The sequence below is a fragment of the Bos taurus genome, unplaced genomic scaffold (assembly GCF_002263795.3).
Source record: "Bos taurus isolate L1 Dominette 01449 registration number 42190680 breed Hereford unplaced genomic scaffold, ARS-UCD2.0 Leftover_ScbfJmS_264, whole genome shotgun sequence".
NCBI classification, from domain to species: Eukaryota; Metazoa; Chordata; class Mammalia; order Artiodactyla; family Bovidae; genus Bos; species Bos taurus.
In genome coordinates, this window is record NW_020191578.1 from 254,495 (window position 1) to 270,919 (window position 16,425).

Below are 16,425 nucleotides of genomic sequence, written 5' to 3' on the forward strand. Positions count from 1 at the left end.
GAGAAAATGACAAACTTTTTTTTCCGACATCACTTTGTGGTAGTCAATATAACAATGTAGCTTGCTCCAGGACATGTTTCTCCTTCTTGAGAACTTTCTGACTAATCCTGTCATCTTCCAATGTGTGTTGTGGGAGTGGGTCTAGTAAAATATATAAGGCCTTGGTAAGACTACCCAGTGGGGCACTCTCCATCCCCCGCACCCGTCCCCCTTCTGATGTCTATGTCAGAAGATTTCTCTGTCCGTTTAATAAAACTCTGCTACCCAAAAGCTCTTGAGTGATCAAGCCTGGTCCCTGGTCCCGAAGCTAAATCTTCTACTTTGGCGATCACAAATTTGACGCCATTCACCATAAGCTATCACAACCAAGCCAATCAACATGTCCATTACTTCACACTTTTTCCATTTTTCTGTCTTTTTTTTTCTTTTTTTATGTTGAGAACTACTACTCTTTAAGCAAATTAAAGGTACACAGCAATATTATCACATTGCTGTACACCAGTGTTCTAGAACTTACCTTTTCATCTTGCATAACTGAAGCTAAAAGCCATCATTAATAACACCAATCTTAGCCAAGGTATATAAGAAATTATTAAAGAATAATATGGTGATCTTGTTGAAAGTACCTACATTTTGATATTTCTTCATTTAGAGTAGAAGGGAAGAGAACCTGTTGAGCTGGTAACTAAACACTTCTGAGTAGGAGCCTAAGATTTTGTTCATTCAGTCCTGCAGTCATTCATTCATTCACACAGCATATTCTAGGCACTTTTCACACACACTATCCATGTACCAGTGAGACAATCATGCTGAACCCCAAACTTGGACAAGACCTTGGACAAGGGCTGTCCTTGAGCCTCACCTTTCTCATCTGTAGGATAGGGATAATACCTTCCTGACCAGGACATTGTTAGAGTTGAAACTGAGGTAAGGTCCCCAGAAATGTATTTTGTGACATATGTCACTCTTACTTATCTAAGTTTTGAAAGCATGATGAAAGAAATTAGGAGGCAGTTTTTCTCCCCCCAGACTCCCCTTTCCCAATCTAAGAGGGCAACAAAAAGCTCATAGAGGTTCCCTCATAATGCAACGTGTGAGATGCCACAGGACATCTCACATGGGCTGATCATGCCTTCTGCCAGCTTTCTCCAGGCCTTCCCTGCAGCCCATGGGGAGCTTCGGAGCAGCAGAGGAGGGCAGAGCCTGAGCCTCCCCTCTTCACCTTCTGGGTGAGCCCCTGGGCTCAGAATAGGAGTTTCAGCGGAGTTTGCAGCCAGGTGGGATCCTTGGAGCTGGTTTGTTTGTGCTGTCCGGTCCGCCTACCCTCCTCCATCAAAGAGCCGGGGCCTTGCCTCCCACTTGCTTGCAGCTTTTGGAAGCTTTGGCCTGACGGCCTCTTCGTCCTGCAGCCCCACACACACGGCCCTACTTCTCCCAGGGCCGTGACAGCAGCGCAGAGCCGGTGACTCGGAGGCGACGCGGGAGGTTGTGCAGTCCCGGGAGGCGGAGACCTGGCGGGCGGTGGGTGCTCCACCCCCAGCAGCCTGTGGTTCTCAGGGCCCGCCCAGCAGACCCGGAAGGCGGACTGGTCTCCAACATCCCCGCGGTCGCCTCCAGGAGCAGCGGGAGCCTCACCGAGGTCAGAGCAGCGCAGCGCCGCTCCACGCCCGCCCGGGCCGGCACTATGCCGCCGCTGTACCCGAAGGTGAAGCCCAACCCGCTGCAGAAAGCGAACCTCTGCTCGCGCCTGTTCTTCTGGTGAGCGCTCCCCGGCCGTGATACGCGGTAGTCACGGCGCCCTCCGCTGCCGCGCCTTTCGAAAACAAGTGTGGACCCTCCCAATGCTGTCCTGCTCCCCCTCTGCACTCTGGGAAGGCGGAGCACGACTGGGCAAGGAAGTGGGGAGCAGGGGTGGGGAGGGGACCCGGTGACCTGGTGGCGGAGATACAGGGTCTCCGTGCCTTGCCGCTGGCAGCCCCTCCAGAGCCAGAAAACAGGAAGCTGGAAGGCTGCCTAGGGGGAATCACAGCCCAGAGGGAAAATGCACTGAACACCCGCCTCTACTCTTACAGGCTTCCCCTGAACTGCTCAGGAATTCCCAGTTCTGAACTGAAGCGTCGTACCCCCATCCCCTACCCGCGTCCCCAGCCCCAAGCAAGCAGCTTATGAACAACTTCCTTTATCGAATAGTGCCCTGGACCGTTGTTGTTCAGTCGTTCAGTCCTGTCCAACTCTTTGCAACCCCGTGATGGCAGCACTCGGAGAAGGCAATGGCACCCCACTCCAGTACTCTTGCCTGGAAAATCCCATGGACAGAGGAGCCTGGTAGGCTGCAGTCCATGGGGTCCCGACTTCACTTTCACTTTTCACTTTCATGCATCAGAGAAGAAAATGGCAACCCACTCCAGTGTTCTTGCCTGGAGAATCCCAGGGACGAGGGAGCCTGATGGGCTGCCATCTATGGGGTCGCACAGAGTTGGACAGGACTGAAGCGACTTAGCAGCAGCAGATGGCAGCACTGCCGGTCTCTGTCCCTCACCGTCTCCGGAGTTTGCCCAAGTTCATGTCCATTGCATCTGTGATGTCATCTATATATCTCATTCTCTGACACCCTCTTCTCTTGCCCTTAACCTTTCCCAGCATCAGACCCTTTTCCAGTGAGTCATCTGTTTGCATCAGATGACCAAAATACTGGAGTTTCAGCTTCATCATCAGTCCTTCCAAAGAATATTCATGGTTGATTTCCTTTAAGATTGACTGGTTTGATCTCCTTGCTGTCCAAGGGACTCTCAGAAATCTTCTCCAGCACCACAGTTCTTCAGTGCTCCACCTTCTTTGCCATCTTTCAGTAATGTCCCCACCTTTTCCCACATGCCCTTTGCGACAGTGTGTTCCAGCTCCACTGGGTTCCCTCTGCCCCCATGTCTATGACCATGTATTTCTTTCCCTTTCCCTTTCTCCCTGTGTGGCTCTCACTGTATAACCTGGTTCCCAGTTGTGACAAATTTCATGTGGGTAAAAAAATGAAAGGTTTTTTACTTAATGATTGGGAACACTATTCTTGAACATGTTTTGCTTTTGCCTGGGAGACACAGTCAGAACTGGAGGATTTATTTGATCAGCCCCTTTCCTTATTGTGGATATCTCCACTTCCACCTTTGGGGATCACTCTGGGGATAGGGTCCCTGAAGCCTGTGAGGTCTTTCCCAATCTCTAGCCTTCAGAGAAGCAGTACATGGTCTTGATGCAGGTGATCCTGCCCAGGAATCATTTGGTCCTGAAACCACTGAAGGGTCCCTGAGCCCAGAGGAAACACACAGATGAAAAACAGCTCAGAGAGTTGCAGCTCTTAACTGAAGTGTTCCATGTGGTAGCTGGGCCACTAACTATGTAGTCCTGAACCTTTGGGCTTTAATCACACTTGGATGATTACTAGTTGTTTTATTTCTGGACCCTAACCCATTTATATTTCCCAAATTTCTAGTATTTCCTTCTTTTATGGGACAGCCCGGGGGATCTCCAGGGATTGGGAGCTCCTATGCTTGTTTTGATGGTGGTGTATTTAGTGTGTGTAGCTTCATCTCCTGGCCATTTGGTGGCCCTTAAGGAAAGAGGGGCCTAGAAGAAGGAAAATGGGTGTGGTTACTGTAAACAATAAGGTAGAAAAAAATTGTCCAGGCAAGGAACTTTCCAAACGCCTTCTGTTTGTGAATTTTCAAAGTGTATGTGCCTGGAAATGGGAAGGTGAGGACTTTTCATTGATTTGGGTAGGCACCCATTTCCAGTTTTCCTGCTGGAGGGAAAGGCACTATTACCGCTTATTTTATACCTGAAGGCACTGAAGCAGAGAGGTTGAGTAAGTCGCTTACCGCCACACAGCCAGTAAGTAATGGAGCAGGATCCCAAGTCAAGCAATCTGGCTCTGAAGACGGTGTTCCTTGTATATGTAACTGATGTCACCAAATTGGTCTCCCACCGTGTGCTGGGCTCTGAGCCCAGGCTAAGACCCCTTTTCTTGGCTGAAGAGGTTGCTTTTCCACTCAGATTCCAAAAGCCAATAACTAAATTGATGGTGAGACTGGGACAGCACAAGTTTTATTCAATGACCAAAGAATGGAGAAGCGAGAGCTTAGTTCACAAATCAACTTCTCAACCCAATTTGGGTCAAGGTAAAAGCAAGGATTTTACCTTGGAATTTTACCTGGGATTTCTTTGGAAGGAATGATGCTAAAGCTGAAACTCCAGTACTTTGGCCACCTCATGTGAAGAGATGACTCATTGGAAAAGACTCTGATGCTGGGAGGGATTGGGGGCAGGAGGAGAAGGGCACGACAGAGGATGAGATGGCTGGATGGCATCGCTGACTCGATGGACGTGAGTCTGGGTGAACTCCAGGAGTTGGTGATGGACAGGGATGCCTGGCGTGCTGCGATTCATGGAGTCACAAAGAGTCGGACACGACTGAGCGACTAACTGAACTGAACTGAAAAGCAAGGAAATTGAATCAAGAGAGGGAGGAATATTCATGACTTATCTGAGAATAAGGGTGTGGTTTGGACCTAAAATTGAGGAAATGTTCATTTTTAGTCCTTGTGTGGGTTGTGTCATGACCATGGTCAGCTGTCACGGCACTGGTGAGTGTGCCATTTAGCATACTAATATATTACAGCGAATGCATAAATGAGGCTCAGGGTCTAGGGGAGGTTAGATTTTTCACCATTTTGGACCTGAAAGTGAAAGTTAGTCGCTTAGTCGTGTCCAACTCTTTGCGATCCCGTGGAATGTAGCCCTGCAGGTCCTCTGTCTGTGGAAATCCCCAGGCAAGAATACTGCAGTGGTTTGCCATTTCCTTCTCCAATTTTGGGCCTAGCTAGTTCTAACCAGTTTTTTTCTCTGTAACTTCCTCATTTGAGCCTGAGACTCAGACAAAAACAGGAAGTGAAAGTGAAAGAGTTAGTCACTCAGTCATATCCAACTTTTCGTGACCCCATGGACTGTAGCCTGCCAGGCTCTTCTCTCCATGGGATTCTCCAAGCAAGAATACTGGAGTGGGTAGCTAAAATAAATATGATTGTCACCTGGCTAAAGTCCCAATTCTCACATCCAGATAAAGACCAGATAAAACTAACGAGGCAGTTGGGGATACACAGACCAAAAAGCAGGAGGAGAATAATTGTAAGGGGTCCTAAGAATGGCAGAAGCCCAGGAAGCTGAGATTACCCTTTTGATACTGTCCCAGATTTGTTCAGTCAGGGCCCTTCTTATTCTGAGTATTGGATCAAGCGACTTTCTCTTTGAATTTTTATTGGAGTATAGTTGATTAACAATGTTGTGTTAGTTTCTGCTCTACAGCAAAGTGAATCTCTTATACATATACACAGTCTTTTTTAAATTCTTTTCCTATGTAGGCCATTACAAAGTATAGAATAGAGTTCTCTGTGCTATACAGTAGGTCCTTCTTAGTTATCTGTTTTATATATTATAGTGTGTGTATGTCAATCCCAGTGTCCCAATTTGTCCCTCCTGTCACCCTCTGGTAACCATCGCTTTTTTTTTTTTCCTACATCTGTGACTCTAAGTCTATTTTTTAAAGACTTCATTTACAGCCTTTACTTGCATTCCACATATAAGCAATATCATATGATATTCGTCCTTCTCTGTCTGCAAGCAGCCTTCTCTAACAGTCAGATTACACCGTCTTCTACTTGACCACTCATGTTAACATAGAAACAACAGGAACTAGTTGCAAGGGCACAAACTCCTCCTTGATCAGCCAGAAGGTAATCAGGAGCTATGCAGTGGTCGTTGTCATGTGGACCAGAGGCCCAGTGAAAATTTCATCTTTCTAAAGTTAGGGCTGGGTTCTTTAGTTGCTCAGGCCAATGTTCGAGTGGCCTGGGCCCTTTTTTGTTATTTTTGTTTTTTTTAGTAGCTTTGGCTTTATAAATTGTTCCTCGTTGCTAGGCTCACCAAGGATGCTACAGGGGCATCAACTCCTTCCATTACCAGTTCAGTCCAGCTCCCTCCTGACTAGATGAATGGCTCCATTTAGATGGGAGGTGGGGTGAGTGTAATTAAAATCTGAATGTGACCTGGATTGGGGTGTGCACCTCTTATAGCCCAGTATCCACTAGTAGAGTTTTCTTGGAGACAGTTGATGGCCCAATGTGGGTGGTCCTTGCCCCAGGGGCCTCGAGGACCCTCAGGGGCACACTGTGTTTGGGTTTTCTTGAGTCATGTTTAGACTAATGGTGGTGCCCTTCCATCCAGGATACTGCTGCCACAGACCAGACCCCCCCAGTTTTGGTATGATCTTGTTCCCAGAGCCCATGGGCATGGTCAGTATCTAGAGTCGGTCATGTCTGTAGGTGGAGGGCTCATCGGAAATATTGGTTGGGTCCCAAGAAAATAGGGATTTGACTAACACATACTCCTTTGCTGGGGTGGGGTGGCAATGGGGGTAATCTTGATGTTCCTGGGCAGAAGCCTGGGCATGAAGGGACTGAACGGTAGTTTGGTTATGTTCTCAGATGTTAGTGGAGTTTCCTGAAAGTATGGGGGCTATATTTATTCCCTGATTGAGGCTGAAGGTGGCAGACCCCACAGTCAGTAAAATTTCAGCCCTTATGAAAGTCTTGTGTTACATTTGAAAAGAAATTAATTGGCCAGGAAGTGGTAATGAAATGTGAAACCAGAGTTCTGTTCACGAAGCCTAAGACTGAATTTTGGGAAACTGGCAAACACAGAGGCAAAGTTTATTTTAGAAGATAGGATATAAAGTCCTCTGCATAGACTCTGAAAGGGGGTGAAGGGCCCCCCAAAGGCAAGGATTATAGCAGTTTTATATCTTTTCTAGTATTGATCTATACATTTTGGGTTGATTCATGACTTCAATATACGTCATTTTTGACCAATTAATGTAAATGTCACAATGTCCAGTTTGTCGATTTTATGGCTTTCTTGGATCCACCAGTTTCTCAGTTTCTCTAGACATTGCAACGCCAGCCCTCGACCCTTTCTCAAGACCCCAGACCATTATTTAGGGACCAAATGTATGCTTTAAGTGCTAATGGTCTTCTTGGAGGTTTCTCTTGATAAACTGGACAGCAGTTAATAATTGTCTTGTCCTGGGTCTGAATGTTTTATGACCTTCCAGACCAGGAAGGGATTTCTCTGAATGCCTGGAAATTGGAGCACAGAGTGAGATGCTTACTTGAGAAGAGAAAAATTGAAATTAAAAAAGGAATTAAAAATTGAAATTAAAAAAAGTCTTACACTGTCTAGCAATTTCTGCTTCAATTATAGAGAGGACTATAAGAAAAATCAATGTATTCATTTTATTTGGAAAGTTAGGACATCTTCAGAGGGTCAGGGTCAGAAAGAGGCTCATGTGAGGGGAGTCTGACAGGGCTGTAAGGAGGTCAGGGTCCAGAGCCGGTTGGACTCAGGGTGGTGTATTGTAACATGATTCCCTGTAAAATTTCCTTTGTGTTATTAGCTGAACTAAGGAGGTCTTGAGACCACAAGGTTGCATCTTATGTGAATGTGACTGAGGCATTCTTGAGTCTGGTGGGCTTCCCTGGTGGCTCAGTGGTAAAGAATCCACCTGCCAGTGCAGGAGACACGGGTTTGATCCCTGAGCCAAGAAGATCCCCTGGAGAAGGAAATGGCAACCCACTCCAGTGTCCTTGACTGGGAAATCCCATGGACAGAGGAGTCTGGAGGGCCGCAGTCCATGGGGTCACAAAACCAGTCAGACACGACTTAGCCATTAAAAAACAACAGCAAAATCCTTGAGTCTGATACAGGTCAGAAAATTTAAGTGCTTGGTAATATAGGAACGTATCTACAGCCTTATCCACCATGGCCATTCAGCTCTATTCTGTGCTCCTGAACCAATGTAACATTATTTTGACTTCTAAATGTATTTTTCTTAATAATTAAAGTATGTACAATGTATGTTCAGTAGACCACAAACAGGGTATTTTAGTTAAGTTATATTCTGTGTAAGTCAGAGCGACTTATTGACACCCTGATATATGTGTTTGTAAGCATATGTATAATTTTCTCCCTACATCTTTGTATAGTTAAAATGTAGACTTTTTTTAAACAATGTCCATGAATATAGGATTCTAATTAAAGATATGTAATTTGAATATATATCACTCTCCTTTTAATGTTTAACAGGTGGCTAAACCCCTTATTTAAAATTAGTCATAAACGGAAATTAGAAGAAGATGACATGTACCCAGTGCTTCCAGAAGATCGCTCCCAGCTCCTTGGAGAAGAGCTGCAAGGGTGAGCACAGGCAGGAGGGAGTATGGTTAGAAGAGCGAAAATTTCTCTATGGGGCTAAAGGCTTGTGGGGAGGGGCCTTTGCTCCCTCCTGGGTCTTTGAGCCTCCTTCCCTGACACTGAAGCCTCAGCCCTTCATGCTGACCCCAGGCTTAGCTCACTTTGGAGGCTGGCGGAGCCTGTGTTCCCTGTGTGAATGGATGTGGAGGGAGCCCACAGCCATGGCCCTGGAGGCCAAGCTCTGTCTCCAGAGGTGGGGTGCCTGGAAGACAGTGTCTGCCCTTCTGAGCTGCTCATGACCTGTGAGTTCAACAAAGCTTAGCAGGAATTTGTTTCTAGAATCTGGGACTTTTCTCTGAAGACCTGGTCTGGTTCTTTTCCTGGTGCTTCAGTGTCTGCACTGCTCATCTTTCGGGAGCCCTGTGAGCAGTTAGCCAGCATCTATGGGCAGCCACGGAGCGCCCTGTAGTGAAGGCTTGTCCTCTGCTCTATCCCTCCCCTGTTTTCCTATGGCAGGGCTGTTCCTTATTGTGCTTTGTCTTTCTTCACAGGTACTGGGATCAAGAAGTGTTGAGAGCCCAGAAAGATGAGCAGAAGCCTTCTTTAATGAAAGCAATCGTAAAGTGTTATGGAAAATCCTACTTAGTTTTGGGAATGTTAACATTTCTTGAGGTAAAAGCTGTTCCATACAGTGCTTTGCATTTCAGTGTACCTGTGTCAGTCCTGAGATGGATGGACTGAGGTGGGGCGAGGACAGTGGTTTAAGATCTAAGGGTAAATCTCATCTAGGAATCATAATGTAGATCAGCAGTTGTATTTATCTTTAGAATAGACAGATTCTTAAAGGACTTGACCTCTGGAGATTACTATTTTTCTTTTAAGTGATTAAAACATGGTGTAATGGAAGGAGAGCAGCACTGGAAAGATATTTTATGCCATGTTAGGATGTTTTTGGTGCTCAATATAAATGTTGAGTGACCCTTGACCAAAAGAAGATCTTACAACCTCAGGGAATATGTGTCCTGTGGTTTGGAGGAAGTAAACTTCAGAGAACAGCGATCAAGAGATGGCAACAGATGGTAACAGATTCCAAAACAAAGGCCAGAAGCAGAGTTTTAATAAAGCGTTCAGACAGTAATTTGAAGTAGAGGATTTATGTGGCAACAACAGACCTATGTTCAACAACATGGAACTGAACATTATTTTTCATACAAAGTTAAAAGCACATTGTATTTCATTCCTTACCATTTTATCAGTCCCCATCTCTTTGAGAGAGACAAGCTTCATCTAAATTATTTCATCTGATTGATGACTGTCATTTATAACTTTATTGCTACTTCTGTCTTGGGTATTCCTTTGGAAAAGTTGTATGGATTCATTACATATTCTAATGTATTATCTATAGATTGTAAGACAAAGTGAAACATGTACTGAGGATACTTTTTAAGTTGACTTGTCTTTATACTTAGAAATGTCTCCTAATAGTAGGCTTCCCTGGACGAGAGTTCTGACAAAATGTGGTCCACTGGAGAAGGGAATGGCAAGCCACTTCAGTATTCTTGCCTTGAGAGCCCCATGAACAGTATGAAAAGGCAAAAAGATAGGATACTGAAAGATGAACTCCTCGGGTCGGTAGGTGCCCAATATGCTACTGGAGATCAGTGGAGAAATAACTCCAGAAATAATGAAGAGATTGAGCCAAAGCAAAAACAATACCCAGTTGTGGATGTGACTGGTGATGAAAGTAAAGTCCAATGCTATAAAGAGCAATATTGCATAGGAACTTGGAATGTTAGGTCCATGAATCAAGGCAAATTGGAAGTGGTCAAACAGGAGATGGCAAGAGTGAACATCGACATTTTAGGAATCAGCAAACTAAAATGAACTGGAATGGGTGAATTTAACTCAGATGACCATTATATCTACTACTGCGGGCAGGAATCCCTTAGAAGAAAAGGAGTAGCCATCATAGTCAACAAAAGAGTCCAAAATGCAGAACTTGGGTGCAATCTCAATAATGACAGAGCAATCTCTGTTCGTTTCCAATGCAAACCATTGAATATCACAGTAATCCAAGCCTATGCCCCAAACGGTAATGCTGAAGAAGCTGAAGTTGAATGGTTCTATGAAGACCTACAAGACCTTCTAGAACTAACACTCAAAGAAGATATCCTTTTCATTATAGGGAACTGGAATGCAAAAGTAGGAAGTCAAGAGATTCCTGGGGTAACAGGAAAATTTGGCCTTGGAATACAGAATGAAGCAGGGCAAAGGCTAAAAGAGTTTTGCCAAGAAAACACACTGGTCATAGCAAACACCCTCTTCCAACAACACAAGAGAAGACTCTGCACATGGACATCACCAGATAGTCCATATGAAATCAGATTGATTATATTCTCTGCCACCAAAAATGGAGAAGCTGTATACCATCAGCAAAAGAAGACCAGGAGCTGACTGTGGCTCAGATCATGAACTCCTTATTACCAAATTCAGACTTAAATTGAAGAAAGTAGGGAAAACCACTAAACCATTCAGGTATGACTTAAATCAAATCCCTTAAGATTATACAGTAGACATGAGAAATAGATTCAAGGGATTAGATCTGATAGACAGAGTGCCTGAGGAATTATGGACCGGGGTTTGTGACACTGTACAAGAGGCAGGGACCAAGACCATCCTCAAGAAAAAGAAATGTAAGAAGGCAAAATGGTTGTCTGAGGAGGCTTTACAATGTGAAGAGAAGAGAAGCTAAAGGCAAAGGAGAAAAGGAAAGATACACCCATTTGAATGCAGAGTTCCAAAGAATAGCAAGGAAAGATAAGAAAGCATTCTTCAATGATCAATGCAAAGAAAGAGATGAAAGCAATAGAATGGGAAAGACTAGAGATCTCATCAAGAAAATCAGAGATACCAGTGAAACATTTCATAAAAAGATGGGCACAATAAAGGACAGAAATTGTATAGATCTAACAGAAGCAGATGTTAAGAAGAGGTTGCAAGCATACATAGAGGAACTATACAAAATAGATCTTTATGACCCAGATAATCACAATGGTGTGATCACATGCCTAGAGCCAGACATGCTGGAAGGTGAAGTCAAGTGGGCCTTAGGAAGCATCACTAAGAACACATCTAGTGGAGGTGGTGGAATTCCAGTTGAGCTATTTCAAATCCTGAAAGATGATGCTGTGAAAGTGCTGCACTCAATATGCTAACAAATTTGGAAAACTCAGCAGTGGCCACAGGACTGGAAAAGGTCAGTTTTCATTCCAATCCCAAAGAGAGGCAAGGGCAATGAATGCTCAAACTGCCACACAATTGCAGTCATCTCACATGCTAGTAAAGTAATGCTCAAAATTCTCCAAGACATGCTTCAATGGTACATGAACCAAAATCACTGCTGATGGTGACTTCAGCCATGAAATTAAAAGATGCTTGCTCCTTGGAAGAAAAGTTATGACCAACCTAGACAGCATATCAAAAAGCAGAGACATTACTTTGGCAACAAAGGTCCGTCTAGTCAAAGCTATTGTTTTTCCAGTAGTCACGTATGGATGTGAGAGTTGGACTATCAAGAAAGCTGAGCGCCAAAGAATTGATACTTTTGAACTGTGGTGTTGAAGAAGACTCTTGAGAGTCCTTTGGACTGCAAGGAGATGCAACCAGTCCACCCTAAAGGAAATCAGTCCTGAATATTCATTGGCTGATGCTAAAGCTGAAACTCCAATACTTTGTGTACCTGATTCTAAGAACTGAGTCATTGGAAAAGACCCTGATGCTGGGAAAGATTGAAGGTGGGAGGAGATGGAGATGACAGCAAACGAGATGGCTGGATGGCATTACGAACTCAATGGACATTAGTTTGAGTAAACTCCAGGAGTTGGTGACGGAAAGGGAGGCCAAGAATGGTGCAGTCCATGGGGTCGTGGAGAGTCAGACACGACTGAATAACTGAACTGAACTGAACTTCCTGGCACTCAGAAGAATCTGCCTGCAGTGCAGGAGACCCTTGTTTGATCCCTGCATCAGGAAGATACCCTGGAGAAGAAAATGGCAGCTCACTCCAGTATTCTTTCCTGAAGAATTCCACGAACAGAGGAGCGTGGCAGTGTCCAGTCCATGGGGTCGCAAGGAGTCAAACACGACTAGCGACTATTATTCACTCAAATTTGGACTGGAGCCCAGAATAACATAAGACATTTGAGAGTTGCTCAGCATAATTGTTGACTTTCTCAGGTCACATATGATAAATGCTTTCCTAGGAAAAGATCATCCCCTTCCTGTGGAACAGAACCTGGGGTCCTGTGTCTGGGCTGGAGCTGCCAGAGCTCCCAAGATCACTCCCTTCCCTGGGCTGCCCCCTCCCCATGGGCCAGGTCAGCCAGGCCAGAGCCCCCCGTGGGGAGGAGCTCCAGCTTCACCATGAATTGTGGAGAACTCATGTACCCTCCATGCAGGTTTCTGTCCTGGGTGAGTTCTCATGAATTCTGCTTGTCTGGAAACCCTGGGGCCTTGCTGTGTACTTGTGACTAATGCCAGGTACCTGGTTGGATGAGTGGCCTCTGGGTTTAATATTGGATCATATCCTGCAGCAGATCTTTCTCTGCTGTCCCTGGTTCTCTAGTTTCTCTTTGGTACCAGATGATAAAGAGGCTTGAAGGCAAGTGGGTCTCAAAGCATAGCCCATGTGGGTTTTCTTGCTGTCCTGGGCTGTCGGCTCCTTAGGTGCAGTTGCTAAGCCTCGAATGGATTCCATCCTAATATGAGTCCTGGGTCTTGGCTGTGGCAGTTCATGGGAGAAGCAGACATAGAGGGAGAGGCCGCAGGATCTGGGGTTCTTCCTGAGAGGGAATTCGCCCCACTGTGGTGCTGGGAGTGTTGACTTCAAAGTTTTCCAGACTCAGTAATACTTCCTGCTGGGGATCCAGGAAGGCCAGGCCTGGGGCTGCATAAGGGGCAGCTGGTAGAGCCCGGGGCCCTCTTTTAGGAGATTGGTTGTTGGGTGGTCATGGCAGAGAAGTGGGGAGTAGAGGACCTTGAATGTAGGGGCTCATCTGTGTGGTAGTACTACTATTACTAGTAGCAGTAGCAGTACTAGTTATTTAAATTGATTTTATGAAGCAAATTTCCATGTTGTGATCTATCTGTACTGCTTGTTGGTCTTTATATTTTTGATAATGAAACATCTAAACTCATCCCAGGATTTTCTAAAACACAAACATGTTTCCTTTTAGATCTTCAGCCCTCTTTCAATTCCTCCAGTGCACAGAAAGCCCCGTGGATCATCCATGATCCCAAGCAGTGTGCTCTTTCCACCCACAGCACAAGCAGGGCCTCCCGGGTACTCCTGGCAGCACCAGTGGGAAAAATGGGGTGACACCAGTCCAGGGTGAGGCTCTTAGGATTCTGAAATATGAAAACCTCTGTCCTATGAGAACTGTGGAGTATCTCTACCACTTGGAGAAACAGGTACCAGGCTGGGGAGCTCTTGCAGGTCAATGCTAATTAGAACAGAACAGGCAGAGAGTTCCCAGCACCCTGGCCCCTGTGTGAACCTCCATGGGGACTGCAGGTGGGGAGGACACAGGTTTCCGCATACCTAGGGCTCTCAGGGTGGAGAAGAGGAGCGTGAAGTTTCTGCCTGGGCCAGAGACACAGAGACCACCTCCCCAGGTCATCAGGGCTTCTCTCTGAGAGGTGAGGTTTCCATTGCTGGTGTGTAAGTGGGGTGACCTCAGAGACCTGGAGTGGGTTTACCAGTCTCCTGAGAGGGGAGGAGTAGCTGGGAGTTATGTCCTCTTCCTAGGACCCTTAGATGTGGCCCAGCCTTGTCTGGACACTTGGCCTTTGTTTGAAGCCACTTTTGCTGATGGTCTCTGGTCCAGGTGGAGGCTGTGGGGAAGCCCATGTGTGTGTAAACCTTCACTTTGGAGCTCAGCTGATGGACAGGAAGTAAACAGAATCCTCTGAGTCCCACAGTGGGCTTTGTGCCTCGACTCATGGCTGGTTCCCTGAGAGCTGAGTGGACTTTGCATTTATTCCCCAACCCTTTCTTCCATGTGTCCCTCACTTTGCCCAGTCCAGGAGGGTGAGGAGTGGCTGCTGGTGGCAGAGATACTGCGGGCTGAGAGCAACCACTGAGGACCACACAGCAAGGGAGAGGAGGAGGGGTCCTTGAGCAGAGTGGACAGGAACCTGCAGAGCAGACCTGCTGTGTGCGCCCTGCTGGTTCCTGAGAGCATCGCGTTAGCCATTAGGTGTTGGTAATACCCACAGTGATGACCTTGAGTTATAAATTAGGGTTTTATATCCACCTTCTTTTCTTTTTCTAAGCATATGTAAGTTTTTAATGTAAAGTTAAAAGAATTTTTTAAACTGAAGTATGATTGGCTTACACTGTTATATTAGTTTCTGGTATACATCATTTTAATATTTTATACGGTACATGATAAGTTTAGTTACCATGCAAAGTTATTCCAATATTATTGAATATATTTCCTATGTTGTATATTATAATCCTGTGATTAATTTATTTTTTTAAACTTTTATATATTTACTTTTTGGCCCCTGATCCCCTTTTACTTATTTTATAATTTGGAGTTTGTACCTCTTAAGTTCCCTCACCTATTTCACTTGTTTCCTGCACCCTCCTCAGTCCATTTTCTTTGTGTAGTCAGGGAGGTAGGAGACTCTTTTTAAAAGATTGCATTCATAATGATTAAAAATTTTAGCAATCTGCTTAGAAGTGAAACTTTAATTGCAGTCTAGAAAATTTGGCTTTATACATGGCTTTTCTCAAGAGTTCTTATTCCACTGTGACCACCTGTGAGCAACAATGAGTTTTCCAAGCCCTTTGGAAACCAGGCTCTGCCATAAAAATAGAGTAAATCTCTTACCAGGACTTCTAATAATAAAAGTGATGAAAAACCCTTGTTTTTATGGTGATTTCAGAGCTCTCTGAGCTGTCCTATCTCATTTAGCTATCCCAGGGTTCCTCCGAGGCAGGCAAGGCAAGATATTTTCACAGATAAAGACCCGGAGGCCCAGGAGGGCACACGATGGGCTCAGGGTCATGTGACTCGCAGGTGGCCGACCTGGTCTCTGAGGCGTGGTGCTCTGACTGCTAGACCCGTGTTCTCTGTGTTCTGTCCTCTCCTTCCACAGCCTCCACCGAGGCTCAGAGCCAAGAGGAGCTGCTTTTCTAGCTCTGGCCCCTCTGTCAACTGCTTTCTATAGTGGTTTTTTTTGTTGTTGTTGTTGTTTTGTTTTTAATTTCCTGTAGATTTTTAAGAACATTTCAAAAATGCAAAAACAGAATGAAAGGTAACACAATGTGTCACTCCAGAATAGGGCTCTCTGGCAGAAAGATTGTCGTGAGTTGATTCTATTTTTCAGAAATAGACACAGGAGAAACTCTGAAGACAGAGTAGAAGTTATTCTTCTGAGGGACATTTACACTGATAAAGGAAGTCTCCATTTGTAAAGGTGTCTCCCTCTCTGTACCAGAAAAAGAAGGATGGCTCTAAATCACAGCAGAATCCTGTTGAAGGACAGTCTTCAGGAAGAATGAAATCTGCATAGCAAACCCAACCCTAGTGTAGTTTAAGCTGCTTTTCCTATTAACCTCTCATAGGTGCCCCATCACCTTTTCTTTTGTCTTTAGCTGGGGATGGTATTTAAGGTGATGGCTTGGGCCATCTCAGGGAGTTACTCAGTTCTTGATATTTCGCATGTGTATCAGAAATATACATGTTAATAAACTTCTGTTTGATTTTGTCCTGCTATTCTGTCATTTCTTACAGAGATCCTCAGCTAAGCACTCAGAAGGGTAAAGGGAAATAAGCCTCTATGTCACCCTAAGTCAGCTTCAATAATTGCCATAGTGAGCAGTCTTGATTCATCTGAAACTCACCCTCACTTCCCAAGATTATTTTAAAGCAGTTTCAAGACATCATATCATTTTTATCCATAAATATTTTAGTATGTATCTTTAAAAGATATGGAATCTCCCCCATTAAACATATTTAGCATAAACATTTTTATTATTATTCATAAATATTAACTTTAATATCATTAGTATCTAGCCAATGCTCACAGTTGTCTTTTTCCCCTTTTCTGTTGGAAGCAGTA

At 44.9% G+C, this 16,425-nt stretch overlaps 1 protein-coding gene across 1 annotated transcript in view; it reads left to right on the top strand.

Moving 5' to 3' along the window:
* Positions 1 to 1,566: 1,566 nt before the first annotated feature.
* The window catches only part of LOC107131247 (ATP-binding cassette sub-family C member 4), a 152,923-nt gene continuing 138,064 nt past the window's right edge, over positions 1,567 to 16,425 (top strand). Inside the window, exons 1-3 of the mRNA XM_024989162.2 lie at positions 1,567 to 1,758; positions 8,188 to 8,298; positions 8,847 to 8,967. Coding sequence (XP_024844930.1) covers positions 1,685 to 1,758; positions 8,188 to 8,298; positions 8,847 to 8,967 — 306 coding nt within the window. The 5' untranslated portion in view covers positions 1,567 to 1,684. The remainder of the gene's footprint in view (positions 1,759 to 8,187; positions 8,299 to 8,846; positions 8,968 to 16,425) is intronic.